Genomic DNA, 19,920 nt, shown 5'->3' with positions numbered 1-19,920 from the left:
GTTTTGCTTTCTGTGGTTTCACTTTCCATAGTTTTAGTTACCCCTATGGTCAGCAGCAATCCAAAAATATTAAATGGAAAGTTCCAGAAATAAACAATTCATAAGTTTTAAATTGGGCACTGTTCTTAGTAGCATGATGAAATCTCATGCTGTCTGCTTCCTCCTACCCAGGATGTGAATCATCCTTTGGTCTAGTGTATCCATGCTGCATATGCTACCTGCCCTTTACTCATTTAGTCATCTCAATTATCAGATCAACAGTGGCAGTGTAGTAGTAACAATGCTGCATTCAAGTAACCCTTATTTTATTTGATAGTGGCCCCAAAGCCATTCACATACATTTTCTTACAGTATATTGTTATAACTGTTTCATTTTAATAGTAGTTATTGTTTATCTCTTACTGTGCCTAATTTATAAATTAAACTTTATCATAAGTATGTATGGAAAAAATAATGTATATATAGGGTTTGGTACTATCCTCAGTTTCAGGCCTCCACCAGAGGTCTTAGAACCTATCCCTCATGGATAAAGGAGGTACTACTGTAAATGTTTAGCACTGGAGACAGACTACCTATATTCATTTTCCTGTTTTCACTCTGCCCCTTCTTCCCCTACCCAATTCATTTTCACCATACTCAAAATGGTCTTTTTATAAAGTATAAATCAAATTATTTAAATCTCCTACCTAAAGCTATTCAGTGCTTTCCTAAAATAAAATTCAGATCCTGTACAAGCTAGTCTGTACTTACCTCTTTCACTTCATCTTATTTTCATTTCCACAACTCATCCTGCTCCAGCCATAATGGCCTTCTGTTTCTAAAACATGCTGGACTTTTTTTTCTGCTTAGAATGTTCGGCTTCCAGATCTTTATGTATGTGGCTCTCTCTTCTGTTATCAGATTCAGAGAGGCCATTCAGTCAAAAGCAGCCCTCTGCTTCAGCACCTTCTACTTCCTTACTCAGTCTTATATTGATAATAGCAATAATCATGGCGTAGGGTCGCAGTATAGTGTGTGATTATGAACTCCGGAGCAGGCTCCCTAGGAATGAACTCAGGTTTTGTTTACTTACTAGCTCTGGGATCTGAAGGAAGATATTTAACCTTTCTGTACTTCAGTTTTTATCTTATGTGAAATGAGGACAGTAACTTCCTAGTTGTAATGAGAGTTAAATGAATTTAAACTTGAAATGCACTTAGAGCCCATGATTAATGCTCAACCAGTGTTATAGTATTACTAGAGGCCCGGTGCATAAAATTCGTGCACATGGGGGGGGGTCCCCTCAGTCCAGCCTGCACCCTCTCCAATCCGGGACCCCTCGGGGGATGTCTGACTGCCAGTTTAGGCCGATTGGGCCTAAACCGGCAGTCGGACATCCCTCTCACAATCCTGGACCACTGGCTCCTAATCGCTCACCTGCCTGCCTGCCTGGTCACCCCTAACTGCCCACCCCCCACCCTGCTGGCCTGATTGTCCCTCACTGCCCCCTGCTGCTGGCCAGGTCGCTCCTAACTCCCTCTCTCCCCCTGGCCTGGTCACCCCTTGCTGCCCCCCTGCCGGCCTGGTTGCCCGATCCCCAGGATTCTCACAATCCTTCTCACAATCTAGGCTCCTAACTGCTCACCTGCCTGCCTGCCTGATCGTCCCTAACTGCCCCCCCTGCCAGCCTGATCACCCCTAACCACCTCTGCCTGCCAACCTGATCACCCCTAATGCCCCCCTGCCGGCCTGGTTGCCCCCAACTGCCCCTCCTGCCAACCTGGTTGCCCCTCACAGCCCCCCCGCCAGCCTGGTCGCCCCACGCAGCCTGCTTGTTCAGTCGTTTGGTTGTCCCTTACTAACCCCCCTGCCAGCCTGGTCACAGGGAGTCATCTTGTGAGGGTGTGAGGGTTAATTTGCATATTACCTCTTTATTATATAGGATATTTGGCATAATATGTAGCACAAAGAACTGGTAGAGGTGTGTGTGTGTAAATAATTGTACCCATCATCCATTCCACCCAAGATTGTTTATCCTCTTGCTTTGTTCCTATTCTCTTTAATGACTTTACTACTCATCTGTTTGCCTAAGATAAAAATTCCAGTTTCCCTGACAGGGAATCGAACTGTGACCTTCTGGTTCATAGGTGGATGCTCAACCACTGAAACATGCTGGCTGGGCTTGCTTTCCCCATTTAACAACCTTCCCACTGCTTGCTCTTCTTTTCCACTCTGAACCCTTGAGCTTTATTGTTGCCTGAATTCTAGAATATAAATTTGATCATCTCACTCCCCTGCTTAATAAACTTTGATGATTCCTAATTGCCCACAAATAAAAACCCAAATTTCTTGGTATATTATGTGAGACTCCTTACCTACATGTCCTCAGCTTAGCCTTCTAGTCTCCTCTTCTGCCTCCCCCTTCCTGTACTCTGCTTTGGCCATGCTGAATTTCTCACTTGCCCCAGACTTACCATGTGGTGACATGTCTTTGTACATTTGCTCATGCCTTTTCCTTAGCCTTCCCTGGTCCTCCCCATTAGCTTCTCCTTTTTATTCTGCCTGGTTATTTCCTACCCATCCTTTGAGATCTGTAAGGCCCTCCATGATTTCCTTAGAGGAAACACTTTCCTCATGTTCTTCCCTTTGTTCTTCTATCGTATTGTTTTAAAGATCACGTTGTATACTGACCAGTTCCATGACTGTAACACCCAGTTAATCTATCAGCTCCTTGGAGCTAAGACATTTTTAAAAATGCATCTGTGTGTGTGTGCGTGTGCATATATATATTACAGGTGTGTGCATGCATTTGTCTTCTCTGGATCCTTGCAAAGGGAAGGTGTCCTTATATTCTAATACTCTATATTGCTACTTGGAGGAACTGACCAAGAATTAAGATGTTGAGCTTTCTTGAAAGTTAAAGTATAAAGGGTTTAAGAGGGCAGTGAATCGGATTTCTGGCATTTTCTCCACATGAGGAGAGCAGAAGGATTTCCTGAAATTTTCATACACTGTACTAAAGATTGGGAGTTACAAAGGGAAAAGAGGAGGCAACCTTGGAGCTCCCCTGGCTCCTAGATAAGATTTCTTGTCCGAGTCTCCTTTCTTGAATCAGGTTTTCCTGCACTTACCTGTGTCAATGCTGACTCTGAGCTATGGCCCCTTCCCGTTCACAGGTCTGTTCTTCCTAAACTGTGTTTTAAGACATGCTTGTATCACTGTCACTACTCCTGGCTCTTGTTTTTTTCAGCAGCACTTCTGGTCTTGCTGGCCTTGGCTGTTGTCCCTTCTTGACCTACGCTGGCCTTTTTTGTTTCTCATGATTCTGCTCTGACAAACGCCATGATTCCTGGTATTTGACCCCAGCCTGATCCAATGAGTGATTCTGCTTGCCCTTTGGTTTTCCCGGAAGGGGAACTTGTAGACTGTCAGGGGAGCCTGATGATACCCTGGGGCCAGACTGTGACAGCCAGGTGTGCTCAGGCCCCTCAGCCGCCTGAGGGGCCCTTCTCTGGATATTCAGCTAATTGGGGATGGACAGTTACTGTAGTTTTCTGTCAACTTGTCTTTATTGTATTGATAAGATATTTTAGGAGCCTGCAATGCATGCTAATGACTACGCAATAAGCTTGTCAGAAAGATTATGAACTGCAGGAGAACAAGGATAATGTCTTCTACTCCTTTTGTTTTCCTTCCTCATAGCCCCTCGGCATACCTTAGTCCTCAATAACTGTCATCTCAGTAATAATTACAGGATGGCTGGATCACAGTTTTTTGTTTTGTTTTATTTTGTTTCAGATTATTCCTCTTGCTGAGAGAGACTGTTTTAACTATAGGGAAAAATGTATAGATAGTTATTAGTCCAGAGATTTTAAAGTTTGCTTTTTTCATTCAATAATAGTTGTACTCTTTTATAATATTAATAGTTTGTTGTTAAGGATATTTTTATTTTGAGAAAAAGTATTCATCTTAGAATTATAAAAAAAAATATGAAATAGCATGTCTTAACGTTTTCTCCTTCCATGAATGATTAGTATTCCCACCGATGTCATGTAAACTTCAAGGCTGATCTTCTTGGGCAGAAAATTAGGGCATTTCTGCATGGAATTGTAATGATATATGTTTATCAAATAGAATGAAATTTATTCCATAGTAAAAGAGGAATCCACCCTCATAGGCAATGAGTATGTTTAAATGGGTCAGCTCTTTTTGGAGATTTACTCCAAAGGGGAATCTTTTTCTCTTCAATTTACATATGCTGCCCAACACTCCGGTTGTTTCTGTTAAGAATTTCTAGATATCTCAGCAAGAATTTTCAACACTACAATTTTAGACTACAAATGCCTAGTTAAATAAAATACACACACAAATCTTCCCTTAAAATTGTGTTAATAATATGAGCTATTTTTAAACTCTGCTCTCCATTTGCTACAAAAGCAAATTCTACCTTAATTTTTTAAAAATATGTTTTTATTGTTTTGAGAGAGAGGAAGGGAGAAGGATAGAGAGACAGAAAGATCGAAGAGAGAAACGTCAATCAGCTGCCTCCTGTGCACCCTCTACTGAGGATGGAGCCTGCAACCCAGGCATGTTCCCTGGTGGGGAATTGAACCAGTAACCTCTTGGATCATGGGGTCAACGCTCAACCACTGTGCCACACCAGCTAGGCTCTACCTTAATTTTTAAATAGAATTTTTGGGAGGTAGAAGAAGAATGTCTCCAAGGGCCTCAATTCTTTTCTAGTTCCATTGTCCATGTGATCTTTGTCTATAAGGGGGAAATTGTGGCTTTTTAAAATTCTTATAAATATTGAAGCACTTTATATTTTGTGAATAAACCAAGATGAAACATAACATAGCTTGTATTTTTTCTATTCCTCAATATTAGACCCCGAAACAAGGACCTATGTGATGTTTAAGCAGTAAAATTTCGTATTTAAATTTTTCCTTATTTCACATAAGTAGCATTGTTTCCTTTTAGTTGAAGATTCCTGTTGATTTGTGCATGAGTTAGACGAGATGATCATATATACTTTTTATATTTAGTACACTAAAAATGGAGCTTTTGTTTCATAGTTCTGGTTCAAATTTAGTTTTCATGTGTGTGGTTAAAACAGACACTCTCTTTGGTTGTCATTTGCCTGGATGATCTGTCTGGTCTATAGTTTCCTGCAAGGCTACTTTACCTTGAAAAATGATCTTTGGAAGTTTCAAAATACTCTTGAGCTTGTGTCTAAAACATACTAGTGGGTGTTTTATAAATATCCATTTTGTGTATTCATATCTTATTTTCCCACATCTTGTTTTTTTTTTAATTTTCTCTCCATGTTTCTCTTAGCAAATGTATGTATTAATAAATATCACAACAATGCTAGTCCCTTGACTGTTTAAACAGACTTTGTGCTCAGTAAACCTAGCTTGCATTCTACACTATTCCACAGTATAAATAGGTACTGATATTACTTAAGAAAGGATCTCATGTTCATACTGCATAACCTTGAACAAGAGACAACCTTTAAAACTTCTCATTTCTCATCTTTAAAATAACCGATTTTGCCCAGTTGGTGTGGCTCAGTGGTTGAACGTCAACCTATGAACTAGGAGGTCATGGTTCCATTCCCAGACAGGGCACAAGCCTGGGTTGTGGGCTCGATCCCCAATAGGGGGTGTGCAGGAGGCAGCTGATCAATGATTCTCCTTATTGATGTTTCTTTCTCTCTCTCTCTCTCTCTCTCTCTCTCTCTCTTTCTCTCTCTTTCTCTCTTTCCCTTCCTCTCTGAAATTAATGAAAAAATATATTTTTTAAATAAGAGCAAATTTTGCTTCATAAAGTTGACATGATAATAAAATTAAGTAAGATATTTGTCAAGCATATGGCAGTATATTTGATATAAGTCAATAAGTTGTGGCTGCTGCTGTTGTTACTGTCATCATCATTGTCAATAGTTGCCTCACTGCTGTTAAAGGTTTATCTTTACACATACTCTTGGTTCCATCCCAAAAGTTCACTTTCCTTTTTCTTTATCTTTTCATTATAGGCCAGGGAATAAAAACTTTGTCTTGCATCTTCAGGAGGGAAGACTATAAGAAAGTCTTCCTGTTCTCTTTCAGTATGCCTCATATTATTTAATACGAGAGGCCCAGTGCACAAATTCGTGCACAGGTGGGGTCCCTCGGTGGTGTGGCCTGCAGGGATTGGGCCGAAACTGGCAGTCCAACGCCACCTGCCGCTCCTGCCTGCTGTTCCCGCTTATGCCTCTCCCGCTTATCCCAGTCCCACTGTGTCTGTTGCGGGCTCACACCCAGTCAGTCCTGATCAGGAGAGGCTTGCGCTGCCATAGCAGTGCTTGCCAGCCGTGAGCCCTGCCTCTGGTGTCCATCCTGAGGCGGGTGTGGGGGGCCTGGATGTGATGGCCCTTGGATCCTGATCCATCCTGCTGATGTTCGCACTGGTTGTCGGGAGCCACCTGGTGGCCACTTTTATATCGTTTCTTCCTTTCGGAGCATCGAAGGAGGGGAAGCGGCCGCAGTGCCTGAGGCTGACTTCCAGGAGGCCTGTGGCGCTGTTAGGATCGTGCTGGTGGCACTGGTCCATCGGTGCCTGGCTCGTTCTCTGGAGATTGAACCTACAGGACTACTGAGGGAGTGAATCGCTGCTTCCGGGCTGGTGGGCCACAGGGACGGGTTGGTCAGCTAAGCGGCACTCCCACTGTGGGAGTGCACTGACCACCAGGAGGCAGCTCCTGCATTGAGCATCTGCCCCCTGGTGGTCAGTGTGCGTCATAGCGACCGGTCATTCAGTCATTCAGTCACTTAGGCTTTTATATATATACTAGAGGCCCCGTGCACGAATTTGTGCACAGATGGGGTCCCTTGACCTGGTTGGTGATCGGGGCCGATCAGGGCCATCTTGCGCAGTCCCGGGGGGAGGGACTGCGAGAGTTTGGCCAGCCACGGGGAAGGGACCACGGGAGGTTGGCTGTGGAAGCGCACTAACCACCAGGGGACAACTCCTGTGTTGAGCGTCTGCCCCCTTGTGGTCAGTGCACATCATAGCTATTGGCCAGTCGACTGGTCGTTCAGGCGACTGATTGTAATAGTTGCTTAGGCTTTTATATATATAGATAGATATTTTTGTGGAACTAACTTATGTGACTAGGATTGGTCATAGACAGTACATTTATGATTTAAAAATTCTCTAGAAATGTAGCATTTTCATAACTGAATTCCTAATTTTTTTAAAAGAGAAAACCCTCTTGAAGAAGCACTGGCAAGTCATATAGGTCAGCAGTGGATAAAAATGTATAGGCCACTTCTTAAAGTTCCCTAGTATAAAGACAGATGCCCCCCTTCTCCAACACATGTGCAAGGATGAAATAGATGTAGGTAATGTACAAACAACTCTTTGAGTTCAGGTGAGAGGGAAAGGCCTCCACCACCAAATACAGTTTTGAGCTCCCTACAGTCCTGGTTCTCTCTGTCCTCTTTCCCTAAAATATGCCCCCCTGTTCACCCTATACACAATGCACAAGGCAGAGCACAGCACTGGGACCTCTCCCTTTTCTTCCCACTCCTGTCCTGAAGAGCTCATTTTACAAGCTACTCACTTAAGAAAGGTATAATTAAAAAGACAAGTTTGTACATTTAAGGAATCTCTAACTGGTGGATTTTACTTGAGGAGAAAATTCTTAGGAAAGTGAAAGAAACAGTGGAAATTATCCTTCCCTCTGAAACTCTACCTCTCTTCCATGTTTAAAATAAAGAAGATGCTTTCCTAATATCTCTGAAAGTCGGGGAATGAGAAGCTAGACATCTACAGCTATGTAGACAGGCGACTCTACAATAAAATCCCACTCTGTGAATGGGTCATTCTTTCTTAGGGTAAGTGTGGCAATTCTTTAAAAAAATATTTGAGAGTCACATAACTTTACTTGGTTTTCTCACATACTAACCATTACTTTAGGTAATCCTGTGCTTGTTTTAGCAGCACATTTACTAATGTTGGTAATCCTCACTTTACATCCTTATAAAGGACCATAAAAATGGTATTTCAAGCTAAAATTATGCAAAGCAATAATAATTAATGGGGAAGATCTCATTGTTCTATAACCTTTAACAATTTTTGTCAAAACATTACATCTCTTATTATTAGTTATAAATGTATATAGAAATGAAAAAAATAGTAAAACTAATATTTAGGAAGCTAATGTTTATTTCTTTGGAAAAAACTTACAGAAAATAATCAGTAGTGCTTTCCACCTTATGGAATAATTTATATATGAAGCATCTTTTCTAACACCTTAACGAACTGTCCTACTCCTAAGTTTGCATCAGCTTCCAGCACTTTATCCTTTGTGCTTTCCATGTCATGAAATATTTCCATTTTGCTTTAATGTGAAGTTTTTTGCTAGCCTGTTACTTCCTCTAGACATCTTTATTCTTTTCATCACAACCGCTTTTCTCATTTATGTCAATAAGTTTGCCTCTCCCAAGTTCCTCGAGCATATCTAGGGGCTCTCGAATGGTGACAGGCTCAACATTCCCATGATCAGCTATTCTTCTATACTTACATTTACATTTGATTCTAATTTCACTTCTAGAGTTAATCACCTTTCATTTCTTTACTGCTCCTTCAACTTTGTAGGCTAATTCTGCCTTTTGATTATCCATTTCTGTAAAATGTCATGTGGTAGCACAACTACATGGTTTGCTGTTTGTGTGTGAACTGAATAACAGATCAGTGACCAGTCACTTTCAGACTTTGAAAACAATGATCTGATTGGTGATTTATCATAATACACATCTGCTATTTATTAGTGCTTTGTAAACTGAAAACTAGCAGTGAAAAATTTACTTTAATTTGAACCATGTTGTTAAGTGACTGGTGTTATTTAATTAAACTGTGCCAGCTGAAATTTGTGCATATCAGAACCGTGTACAGCAAGGACATCAGCATTGAAAATCTATCAGGCTGGATCACAAAACTGGTCCAGACCCAAAGGTTTCTTTCACTTTGTTTCACAATTACTTTAGCTAGCAAGTGAGGGAAAGATATAAAATCAAAGATGCATGGAGGCGGGTAGCTCACTTTGCCCGTGTCCCTTTTGTCCCTCAAGATGATGTTTCTAAAGTTTGGTGGTCTCAGTACCGGCGCTGTATTTTCCTTTTGTTGGGGATGCCTTTGAGAACTAGAGAGGCAAAATAAATTCTGGCATTTGTTCTTTTACTACATTTGCTTTCTTCTAACCTCTTTCAAACATAACCTGATCCTCCTGTGTGATGGTCTATAAGTAAATGTGGTCATGGGAACTTTTCTTTGTTGGAGGTGCCCTTGAAATAGTTTTAATACCTCAAAGGTGAAACCAATAGGACTTTAATTTCATTTCTAGTAGGGACAGGAATAATCATATTTCTGTAGCTTTTTGGACAAGGGGAGCCCTCAACCAGAACGTACATACACATCAGTTAGCATTGCAAGATGAGAAATCCTTTGAGCTTCTCCTGGATTCTAGCAAAACGCACTTCCGATATCAGTTGCAGTTCCCATTCTGCTCTTCGATGTTTTCTCTAACATAATGAAGCCTTTGGCCATCACTGCTACTTTGAAAATCAAAGCCTTTTGGTCTCTAATGGAATGTTTATGAAAATACTCCATTTTGAAATTTGCTCAGGAAAAGGAAGTATGGTAAATGATGTTAGAAATCCCTCTGGCTTGCCTTGGCATTGATTCATTTAATGAGATGTACTCTAGAAATATCTGGAATTAGTGTGAATAAGAGAGTATTAAAACCCAAAGGTAAATAAGCTCTTATCCTCATTGTTTTCTTCCTTGGAAGTTTAGCATCATATATGCATTCCTAATTGTTATTTCTATGTGATCAAGTAAATTGCTCTTTGCCAAATTTAATATTGGTATCTAGGGTAAGCTAAAAATCTCTAACACCTATGTCAAAAGTCTCATCTGTTTAGCTAAGGTGAAAGTGGAAGTGTTTTGTTTTTTTTTTTTGGATGGAGCATTGTAGATCGGCAAGCCTGTAGTGGGAAGGAAAAAAACAAAACAAAACAAAAAAACAACAATACTGTTATATGTCATGCTCTGTTGCTTTTCTTGGTGTCAGTGAAAAAACAGTAGTCTTACGTATGAAACATTTAGTTTAGTAAATATGGTGACTCATAAATCTTACATGTAAAAGAGGCCTAAGGACCTTTGGCTTATCCTGTGGTATTGGCCCATCTTGATGTAAGACATTGATGTGTCTTAAAATAATAAAATAACATTCATTCAAGAAATATTTAATGGAGAATTGCTTCTATACCAGGAATTATTCTAGGGAGCTAGCAGTAAATATAAGATGGTCAAACTCCTCGCTTTCCTGGATTCTAATGGGGAAGAGAGAGACAGAAAACAAGTAAATTACATAGATTCATTTATCAGTTCCATGGCTTTCATTATGCATTTCTGTTCATTTGTCCATCAGCATAGGTCCCTCAGTAACATGGTAAAATGGTCTGATCACTCCAAGTATTACAGACTTGTAAAGTACTGAAATGGAATTGAGGGCAGTGACCTTTTAGAAAACAGTCAGCTCTATCAGTGACGTCTGCTTGCTTGTTCTTATATGCATGCTCCCTTGCTGGCCTTTGTTGTTTGTTCTCATGGCACTTCAGCTTTCTTTTAGAAGTAACACAAAAAATATGGTTAGGGCCATCATTTTGACTTCAACTCCGAACCATTTTTAACTTCTTTTAAAAACATGTAGGGGCACCTCTGGCCAGGTAGCTCAGTTGGTCAGAGTGTTGTCCAGATACACCAAGGTTGCAAGTTCAATCCCCAGTCAGGGCACATACAAGAATCAACCAATGAATGCATAAATAAGTAGAACAACAAATTAATGTTTCTCTCTTTCTCTCCCTCCCTCTCTCACTTTTCCTCCCTTCCTCTCTCTCAAAAAAAAAATCAATAAATTAAAAAACCACATGGTGCAAATATAGCATCTTACAATGACATTTTTTGTGAAGATGTCAAACAAAACCTGGAATAAGAAGCTTACGATATTTTGAGAAATGTTCCTTATTTGTCAGGATAAGCCTCTGAGTTCCCAAGGACATCCCTTCTGTAACAGACACTATTTAGTAACAATATTTGATTTGATTTTAAATCGTTTGGTATTTTTCATTTGAGGATAGCTTTATCATAAAAATTACACTTAAGAAAAAGCAAACTACTTTATCTTGGCAGACAAATTTACTGTCACTTTGCTTTGTGCATTAAATAATAAACATGCTACACAATTTTATTTAAAAAAAATATGTGGATTTGATTATGTCAGAGTACTTACAGTCAAGAACTCACATTATTGCTGAAGGCATTAAAGATCTTTGTCCACTTTTTAAAATTATCTTACAGAAACTACAGCTTTGTCAAATACAACATTTATAAACCAAAAATTTTTTTTTTAACAAAGAAGGAAACACTTCTATTTTATTCATTTAACCAAATACTCATTGTGGTAAGCTTGGTCTTTAAAACAGTGAGGCTTGTTATTTTAGTTGCTTTTGTTTTCGTTATACCTATGTTTTTTTGCTTTTCTTTTTAGAGGTTGAAGGGAGTATGCTCTTTCTGAGAGTTCAGTTAATTGCAGTGAATTGATCAATATTCACCAACAAGTCTTTTAAGGCTCTTTTTAACCTTGAGATTTTATGAATCTATATTTACCTTTGCCCTGCTTTTTTCCCTTGATGACAAGAGCCAGGATCATATCAGGGATAAACTGGAGAGAGAATTGAGCTAGTGTAGGAGGACGTGATAGAGCATGTAGTGGTGACTCTAAAAGGTACAGTTACTGTTGGTTTCTTCTCTTTTATAGTTTTTAAAAAATATTTCATACATTTTATTCATTGTAATTATTTTTATTATTGGGGGGGTAGAGAAAAAAATAAACCCATAAACAAAAAGCATTTGTAAAAAGTCACCTTTTAAGTACCTTCCTCCAAGAAGACGACCCCTGAATTCTTCATGTTTCAATATATAATTAATTAAAGCAGTGATTAAGAAAAGAACTTTTGTGGAGAGTAGTTATTTTTTTATGGGGTTAAAATATAAGACTTATGTTTATTGACTCATAGAAGCAGTATTTGTTGTTGTTTTTTAAAGAGAATTTTCCTTGGTGCCCAGATGGAATTTAAGGTAGACATTTTATGTCCCTTAAGGCGGGGCAGTCTATTGATTTTTATATCCTCAGCTCCAAATATACCACTAGCCCATACTACTAGGTGCTCAAAACTGGGCTGAAACCAATATCCATTCCCCTCCTCCTCCTCCTCCTCCTCCACCTCCACCTCCACCTCCACCAGAGGATTAAATAACTTCCTAACTTTTCCATTACTTTCCTGGAGCTTATACTCTAAAGGGGAAGAGAGAGACTGAACACAAATAAATTACACGGATTAATTTATCAGTTCCTATCTTTTCCATTGATTCTCAAAGAGAGTGGAAGGGAGAGGGAGAGAAAGAAAGAAACATCGATGTGAGAGAGGCACACCGACTGGTTGCCTCCCGCAGGTGCCCTGACCAGGCTGGGGATTGAGCCTGCAACTGAGGTATGTGCCCTTGACCAGAATCGAACCTGGGACCCTTCAGTCCAAGGGTCAGTGCTCTATGCACTGAGCCAAACCGGCAAAAACCCAATCAATACCCATTCTTAAGGCAATTGAAAATAAGATAATCCCAAGTAAAAGGAGTGAATTTTTGATGTGTTCTTTTTCAGTTACTCTCCAAAGTGTTCCTTTTCAGAAAGTGTGAAAATGTTTTTATGCGTAATATATTGTAACCACAAGCACTGACTTTATATTTCAGAGTTGGAGGAAATGAGATTGATGTTTCACATAATTGTAAAATGCCAAAAATAAGTAGAACTGAAATGAGTTAAAGCCCAGTGTTCAGAAAGGCCAAGTAAAAGCTTCAGATCAACGGCGGCTATAATTGAAAGGATCCAAATAAGTATTTAAAACCATCCCTGCTGGGACTGCTAGGATTTCTGAATTTCAAATTGGCATTTTATGTTTGACAAGGTGACATTGTATAAGAAATGTATTATAAAACACTGCTGTACGATAGGAAAATGATTGAATGTAAATATTTCAAGATGTGGACCACTGTTCAAATGTTATCATAAATCTTTGCCATTGTTTTAGGGGATAACTCTTCATGCATATATGAGATGAATTGATAGAGCTAGTTCTTAGAAGGGAAATCTTCAGCGAGTTTCTGCCTCTTCTACCACTAGTCTGATTTGACCACAAAAGTACTCTCTAAATCTTTGCCATGTTATTATGTTTATTGTTAAATAAGTGGGGAAAACCCCCACAAAAGTACTCTCTAAATCTTTGCCATGTTATTATATGCTTATTGTTAAATAAGTGGGAAAAACCCTTTTTTTTTTCTTGTTCTTTCTTTTTTTTTTTTTACTACATCTGGCATTGCTTTGTCCTCTTCATTGAGTGGCTGAAATATCACATGTGAAATTAGAATGGGCTGAGACAGTTGGCACTCTTAAACTTAGAAAAGTAAGGCTAACTGTCCTTCCATTCCTTGCAGGTTTGGAAGGTTTACAGTAGCTGCTCTTCAGTCCAAAGTAGAACAGTATGAACGTGAAACCAATCGCCTCAAGAAAGCCCTGGAACGAAGTGATAAGTATATAGAGGAACTAGAATCTCAAGTTGCACAGCTAAAAAATTCAAGTGAAGAGAAGGAGGCTATGAATTCCATTTGCCAGAGAGCACTTTCTACAGATGGCAAGGGGTGCAAAGGCAGCGAGGAGGATATGGCGTCAACGAATCAAGGTGATGGTGCCAGAAAGCAGCTTGGCTCTTCGACCCCAAGTTCTCACCTGACACAGCCTTCTAACAGTTCTGCTCGGCAGGAAAGCACCAGCAAAACAGAACTAAATTGTTCCAAGAACAAAGACCTATATCAAAAACAGGTGGAAATAATGTTAGGTGTAACTGATGCCAGTATGGATACTTATTTGGAAAGAGAATGGGGTAATAAGCCAACTGATAATACTCCCTACAAAGATGAACTTTATGATCTTCCAGCTCCTTGCACTCCTTTGTCCCTTAGTTGCCTTCAGCTCAGTACTCCAGAAAATAGAGAGAGTTCTATGGCCAAAGCAGGAAGTTCCAAAAAGCACTCAAACCATCTCAGAAAATTGGTGTTTGATGATTTTTGTAATTCTACAAATGTTTGTAATAAAGATTCTTCAGAAGATGATAAAAGTGAAAATGAAAAGAAATCAGAATGTTTTACTTCCCCAAAGACTGGGTTTTGGGATTGTTGTTCCACAAGCTATGCCCAAAGCTTGGATTTTGAAAGCACAGAGGGGAACACGATAGCAAATTCTGTTGGCGAGATTTCTTCAAAACTGAGTGAGAAATCGGGCTCATGTTTATCTAAGAGGTTGAATTCTATTCGCTCTTTTGAAATGAATCGGACAAGAACATCCAGCGAAGCCTCAATGGACGCAGCTTACCTTGACAAAATCTCTGAGCTGGATTCAATGATGTCTGAGTCAGACAACAGTAAGAGCCCTTGTAATAACGGTTTTAAGTCAGTGGATTTGGATGGGTTATCAAAGTCGTCTCAAGGCAGTGAATTTCTTGAGGAACCAGATAAATTGGAAGAAAGAACTAAGCCAAACCTTTCCAAAGGTTCTCTAACTTCTGATCAGTTAGAAAATGGAAATGAATGGAAACCGTCTTCTTTTTTCCTCCTCTCTCCATCTGACCAAGAAATGAGTGAAGAATTTTCACTCCATCCCAGTTCTAACTCAGGAACTAATGAACTCAAACCCCCAAGCTGTTTATTTCAGACCGAGTTTTCCGAGGGTGTTTTGTTAAGCAGTTCACATAGGCTGTTTGAAGATCAAAGGTTTGGGTCATCTTTGTTTAAGATGTCCTCAGAGATGCATGGTCTTCCTAATCACCTTCAGTCTCCTTGGTCTACTTCTTTTGTGCCTGAAAAGAAGAATAAAAATGTGAATCAGTCAACAAAAAGAAAAATCCAGAGCAGCCTTTCCAATGCTAGCCCATCAAAAGCAACTAAAAGTTGACTCATGAGGAAGGTGCCATTTATGTTTTTGTCCAGAGAGGAATACAAGTTTTTAAAGTTACCTTTTTCCCCCTCATAAAAGTTCTGTACAATTTTGAATTGGTAATCTTTAGTCAACTGTCAAGTCAGAATGGTAGATTAGCCTATACCCAGAATACTTTTGTTCATTTTGAAGAGTTTCTTCATTTTCAAATGGGAATATTTTTGACCAGAAGGTAGGCAGAGGGTTTCTTTTAAATGAATATTATATGTATCTGGTTTGGGTATATTTTGTTTTGAATCTTGATTTAACTATTAGATACAATGGCCTATTAATGAGCCTCAGTTATCTTCAGAACTAGGATTTCTTAAATAAAACTGTAAGTGTTCTCTACACACTGCTCATGACACTTGAGTTTCTTTAAAAGATTTTCCTAGGGTGGACATTATTTTGCCCCCTTTTATTTATGTCTAGTAGTGGCCTTTTATGCAAGGCCATCATGGAGAAATAGCACTCTAACCTTAGACCAATATTAAATTACTTTTTTTTTTAGATGTTATGTGTATGCATTTTTAATATTGTGTTTTGTTCAGTTTTTTTAAAAACATTTTGCTAGTATGAAAGACTACATTTCTATATGAAAATATTTGTTTTATGTCGGATAACTTTCCTTTGTTCATCTTTTTGTGTGTAGTGAAAAATCAAAAATTGAGCCTACTTTGGAAAGAAGGCATGGAACAGTTGGGTTTGGAGGAGCCTAAACATGGTAGCCTCATTGTTCCAGATAGACAGGTGCAAAAGCACTCACTAACAAGTTCTTGATCCACTCATGTGGATCTGCCAGGGAAGCTTTTTTGGAATGATCAAGTTCTTGTTTGCATGTTACTGTTCTTTGTAAAAACTCTATGCATGGTAGCTTTCTTGCTTGCACTGTTTTTCTTAAGAAAAAGACGTTTCAATTGGCTAATGGAATATCTTCTAAGTAGGACTTTTTTTTTTTTAATGAAGAGTGTTGGGGTGAGAATAGGTGAGCTAAAGCACAATTTATAATTTAGGCTCTGAAAAAGTTTGCTCTCAACATGTTTGGTATAGCTATATAGGCTTTTAAAAAATGGTTTAATATGCTAGTGACTTGCTTAGCTAATGTGCACTGAACATTTTACATTGATATTGTACTATTTTATGTTAATACTGCATGCTTTTCTATGTGAATTGAATAAAGGATGCCATAGCACTGTAATCCTTGATATTGTCTCAGATATTGAGTTAGCCTATAAAGATCAGTCAAACTTATCATTTTTAATGGATCTTACAATATAAGGGTTGACAAACTATGACCCATGGACCAAATCTGGCCTGCACCTGTTTTTGTGAAAGGCCTATGAACTAAAACGAGTTTATATATTTTTTAATGTTTTTTTAAATGCAAGGAATATTCCATAACACAGGAAAGTGATAAGTAATTCAAATTCCAGTGTTTCTGTATAAAGTCTTATTAGAACACAACTACTCATTTGCTTACATATTATCTATGGCTGCTTTTGCACTGCAGTGGCAGAGTTGAATAGTTGTAACAGAGGCCATATGTCTCACAAAGCCTAAAATACAGAAAAATGTGCTGATCCTGTCAGACTCAGGATTCAACAAAACCATAAAAGTAAAACAAATTGCTTTTATGATTTAGAGAATCATGCCCTCCACTTTTAGAACTAATAAGCCAAAATAAAAATTTTAAAGAGCTAATATAAAGCATTTTTTTGTTTTATCATACATATTTTCCAAAAAGTATTTATGTGTCATTTTATCTTTCTGATATGTTAAAAGCTAATGGATACTTTCAGAGATATTAGCAGTTTAAGTACCTTTGACAATGTGGTTATACATTTGAAATCTTATTAAATGTAGAAATCTAATTTTTTTCTGAATAGAATAAATTTGGGGGTAAGCCTCTTATTCTGTCTGTAACTTTTCTGTGTCATGAATGTATCAGTTTTCAATTCAAATATATACTGACACTGTGCAATGGAATCCAGTGTGTAACCTGATTTACTAATGCCTATCTACAGTGAGAGTGTCTATATTGGACCAGAGTATTTCCCAGCCACTTTAGAAACACTGCTCCATCCTCCCCAAAACAACAGTTCATATATTAAGTTAATCAAATCTGTAAATTTCTCAGTTGAAGAGTTTTATTTTAAATACAGTCTCATTTGTCCTCTTTACCATAATCTATGTCATGACAAATATGGTGGTCTCATATTTTTTAATATATTTGTTATGTACACAGACTAAAAAACAGCCACCATCTTTTATTGAATCCAAGTAATTTGCTAACCTATCTCATAATCCTCTTTTCAAATTCTGTGAGCCAACTATTATCTCCAGTTCACAAATACGTCAATTGAGGATTAGTGGTCAAATGCATCCTGAATGGGATAGAACTGTTTGCAGCTGAACCTCTAACTCCAGACCTTGTACTCTTCCTCCCTTCTGCATGGGAGTTCACATTTCTAGGCCAAAGAATGAATGGAGATGAAATTTCCAAGGATTCTTTTAAACATGTTTTTGAAGTATTGGTGTGTTTCTTTTTCAAATAAAATTTAATTCCTGCCTATGTTTCTGGATCTGACTCTACTACTAAGTGGAAGCTCAATGATGGGAGTGTATATGTGCTACTTTTAAGTTTATAAACATTCACATTAACTCTGACACTTTTATGAATTTAAAGATAGCATTAAGGCTATGTTAGAAAAAGATGCACTAGTGATAAAGGAAGCAGACACTTATTAGTTCATGTCTTTATAAAAACAGCATCTGTTGACTGCTCATCTTTCTAAAATGCTATACAGTGTGACATGTTAGATTTTTTCTATACATGACCTTTAGCTTTCATCATTTAACTTTCAAAATCTACATCCCATCCAAAGCAAGTCTTTTTCTTGTTTTAATGGATCAACTGAGACCAAAACTCAAAATGGTAGACCTTTAATTTCAAATCTGCTTTGTTTTCCTCTAATCTCTTTTTCATTTACCTTGGTTTGAAACAACTATAGGTAACACTGAAAAAGGGTTGAACTTTGATCTTGAACCCTAAGGTGTTTCAGGAATTTGTTTCTATAATACCTCAATGCTTTCAGTTTTTCAAATATATGCACTAGATTTTTTTTTCCCTTTGCTTTTGACCCGGTGAATATTTGAGAACATCAGATTAACAGTTTAACTTTATTGAACGTAGCCTATTAGATTAGAGAGGGGTTTCCCAAAGCCTCCTAAGAAGGTCTTTCATTCCTATTTGTGGGAGTCCTACAACATAGACTTTGTCCATCACGATGTAACCTGATCCTTATAATACTTGGCAGAGAGAAAACCTTTTAAGCAATGATCTCAGAGTGCACAGTGAACATTTATTGCCTAATTCTCGGAACCCTACTCTGAGCGAGGAAGCATCTGTTAAATGCAGATTTCTTTTGAGAACTCATCTGGAACTCAGGCTAGGGTGATTTTGTTTTATATGACAGGTAGGCTAGAATACCCTGAATTGAAGCTACACTTCTTGAAAGATGGTAGGTTCCTGGGTCTGCTGTGTTTTAACAGGGAGCAGACCTCCTCTAGTAAATGTTAGTTGGATTAGGCAAGTGTGTAGAATCATGGGCCATCCGTGACACTTATAATTTGGGTGGAAAGGTCCAATCCCTAAGGACAAGAATTTTACATAGGCATTTACTGAGACTTTCTGTGAGGAGGGAGGACCTAGTTCTCCTCCATTGTCATTCTTACAACATATCCATCGGTGAATGGAAAAGTGCTCCTGTTGGAGAGAGCGTGGAGCAGAGAGGAAACCAGATGGCTTCGCGTTGGTACTATTTGTATTGGGTCTTTAAGGATGAATAATAGTTAAGTGCGGAAGAGGGCATTTCCTGCGTGGCCACTATGCTGGCTGGGACGCCTATTTAGCCTACTCCTAGAAGAGGTGCAGAAGGAACCATTCTCTAAGGTCAGGGTTCCCGATTGGAAAAGGTTTCCAGATGCTCCAGCCTGAGCTTGCAAGTTTGTCTTTGCCCCGCCTTCTCCCTCGGAGCATCCCCGGAGACTCCAGGCTGGCCCTCGCCGCGAGGGCCGGCGGCCGCCTGATGGCGAGACAGTGACTCCCTGGGCGCTGCAAGGCTCAGGAGGTGGCTGGACTGGCCCATCATCTGTCCATTAAGCCGAGGCTTGGCGCTCCGAAGGCCGGAAGGCGCGACCTCGCTTCACTCACAGGGTCATCTTTGTGCTGGGGTGGGGTGGCTGGGGGCGGGTGAGAGCTGGCCCGCCGACCGGGCCCTGAGCCGTCTTGCCTCCCCGTGGTCCCAGCGAGCCCAGCCTTCCCGGATTCCCGCATCCAGTACCGCTTCCCCCCTCCTCCGAACGAGTCTACCGGGAGCGCAGACACGCCCGGTGCCCCTCGGGCCGGAGTTTCCAGCGCTTTGGAGGGCGCTCTCAGCTGGTCCCGCCCCGTCCCCACCCGCAGAAATGACTGGCGCTGCGGTTTCCTTTAATTTTATGACCACTCACGAACCTGGCGATTAAGACGCCAAACCAACAAAGAGTTTTCTTTCCACCTTAACCTTGCACACAATCCTTTAACAAATTAATTAATCCTAATGAATTAACACTTCATTTATTTAAAAGCGCTACAGTCCATGAATTAAATTTTCATGCAGTGATTAAAGGCTGTTAAAATATGCATGATTTCGTTAAAATTTTATAATAAATCAGGGCAATGTGTTACATGACAAGGCAACTATTTCCCAGACCCTCGCAAGGGGCTTTGATTTGTGCGGGCGGCGGGGAGGAGGGGCGGCGGCGCCGGCGAG

The 19,920-nt window shown here is 39.4% G+C and overlaps 1 protein-coding gene across 1 annotated transcript in view; it reads left to right on the top strand.

Moving 5' to 3' along the window:
* Positions 1-17,672, top strand: part of RNF219 (ring finger protein 219) — a 31,302-nt gene extending 13,630 nt beyond the window's left edge. The window contains exon 5 of the mRNA XM_014543724.1: positions 13,576-17,672. Coding sequence (XP_014399210.1) covers positions 13,576-15,088 — 1,513 coding nt within the window. The 3' untranslated portion in view covers positions 15,089-17,672. The remainder of the gene's footprint in view (positions 1-13,575) is intronic.
* Positions 17,673-19,920: the final 2,248 nt, after the last annotated feature.

Source organism: Myotis brandtii, unplaced genomic scaffold, assembly GCF_000412655.1.
Source record: "Myotis brandtii unplaced genomic scaffold, ASM41265v1 scaffold110, whole genome shotgun sequence".
Classification (NCBI taxonomy): domain Eukaryota; kingdom Metazoa; phylum Chordata; class Mammalia; order Chiroptera; family Vespertilionidae; genus Myotis; species Myotis brandtii.
This window is presented reverse-complemented; position numbering and strand designations above follow the sequence as displayed.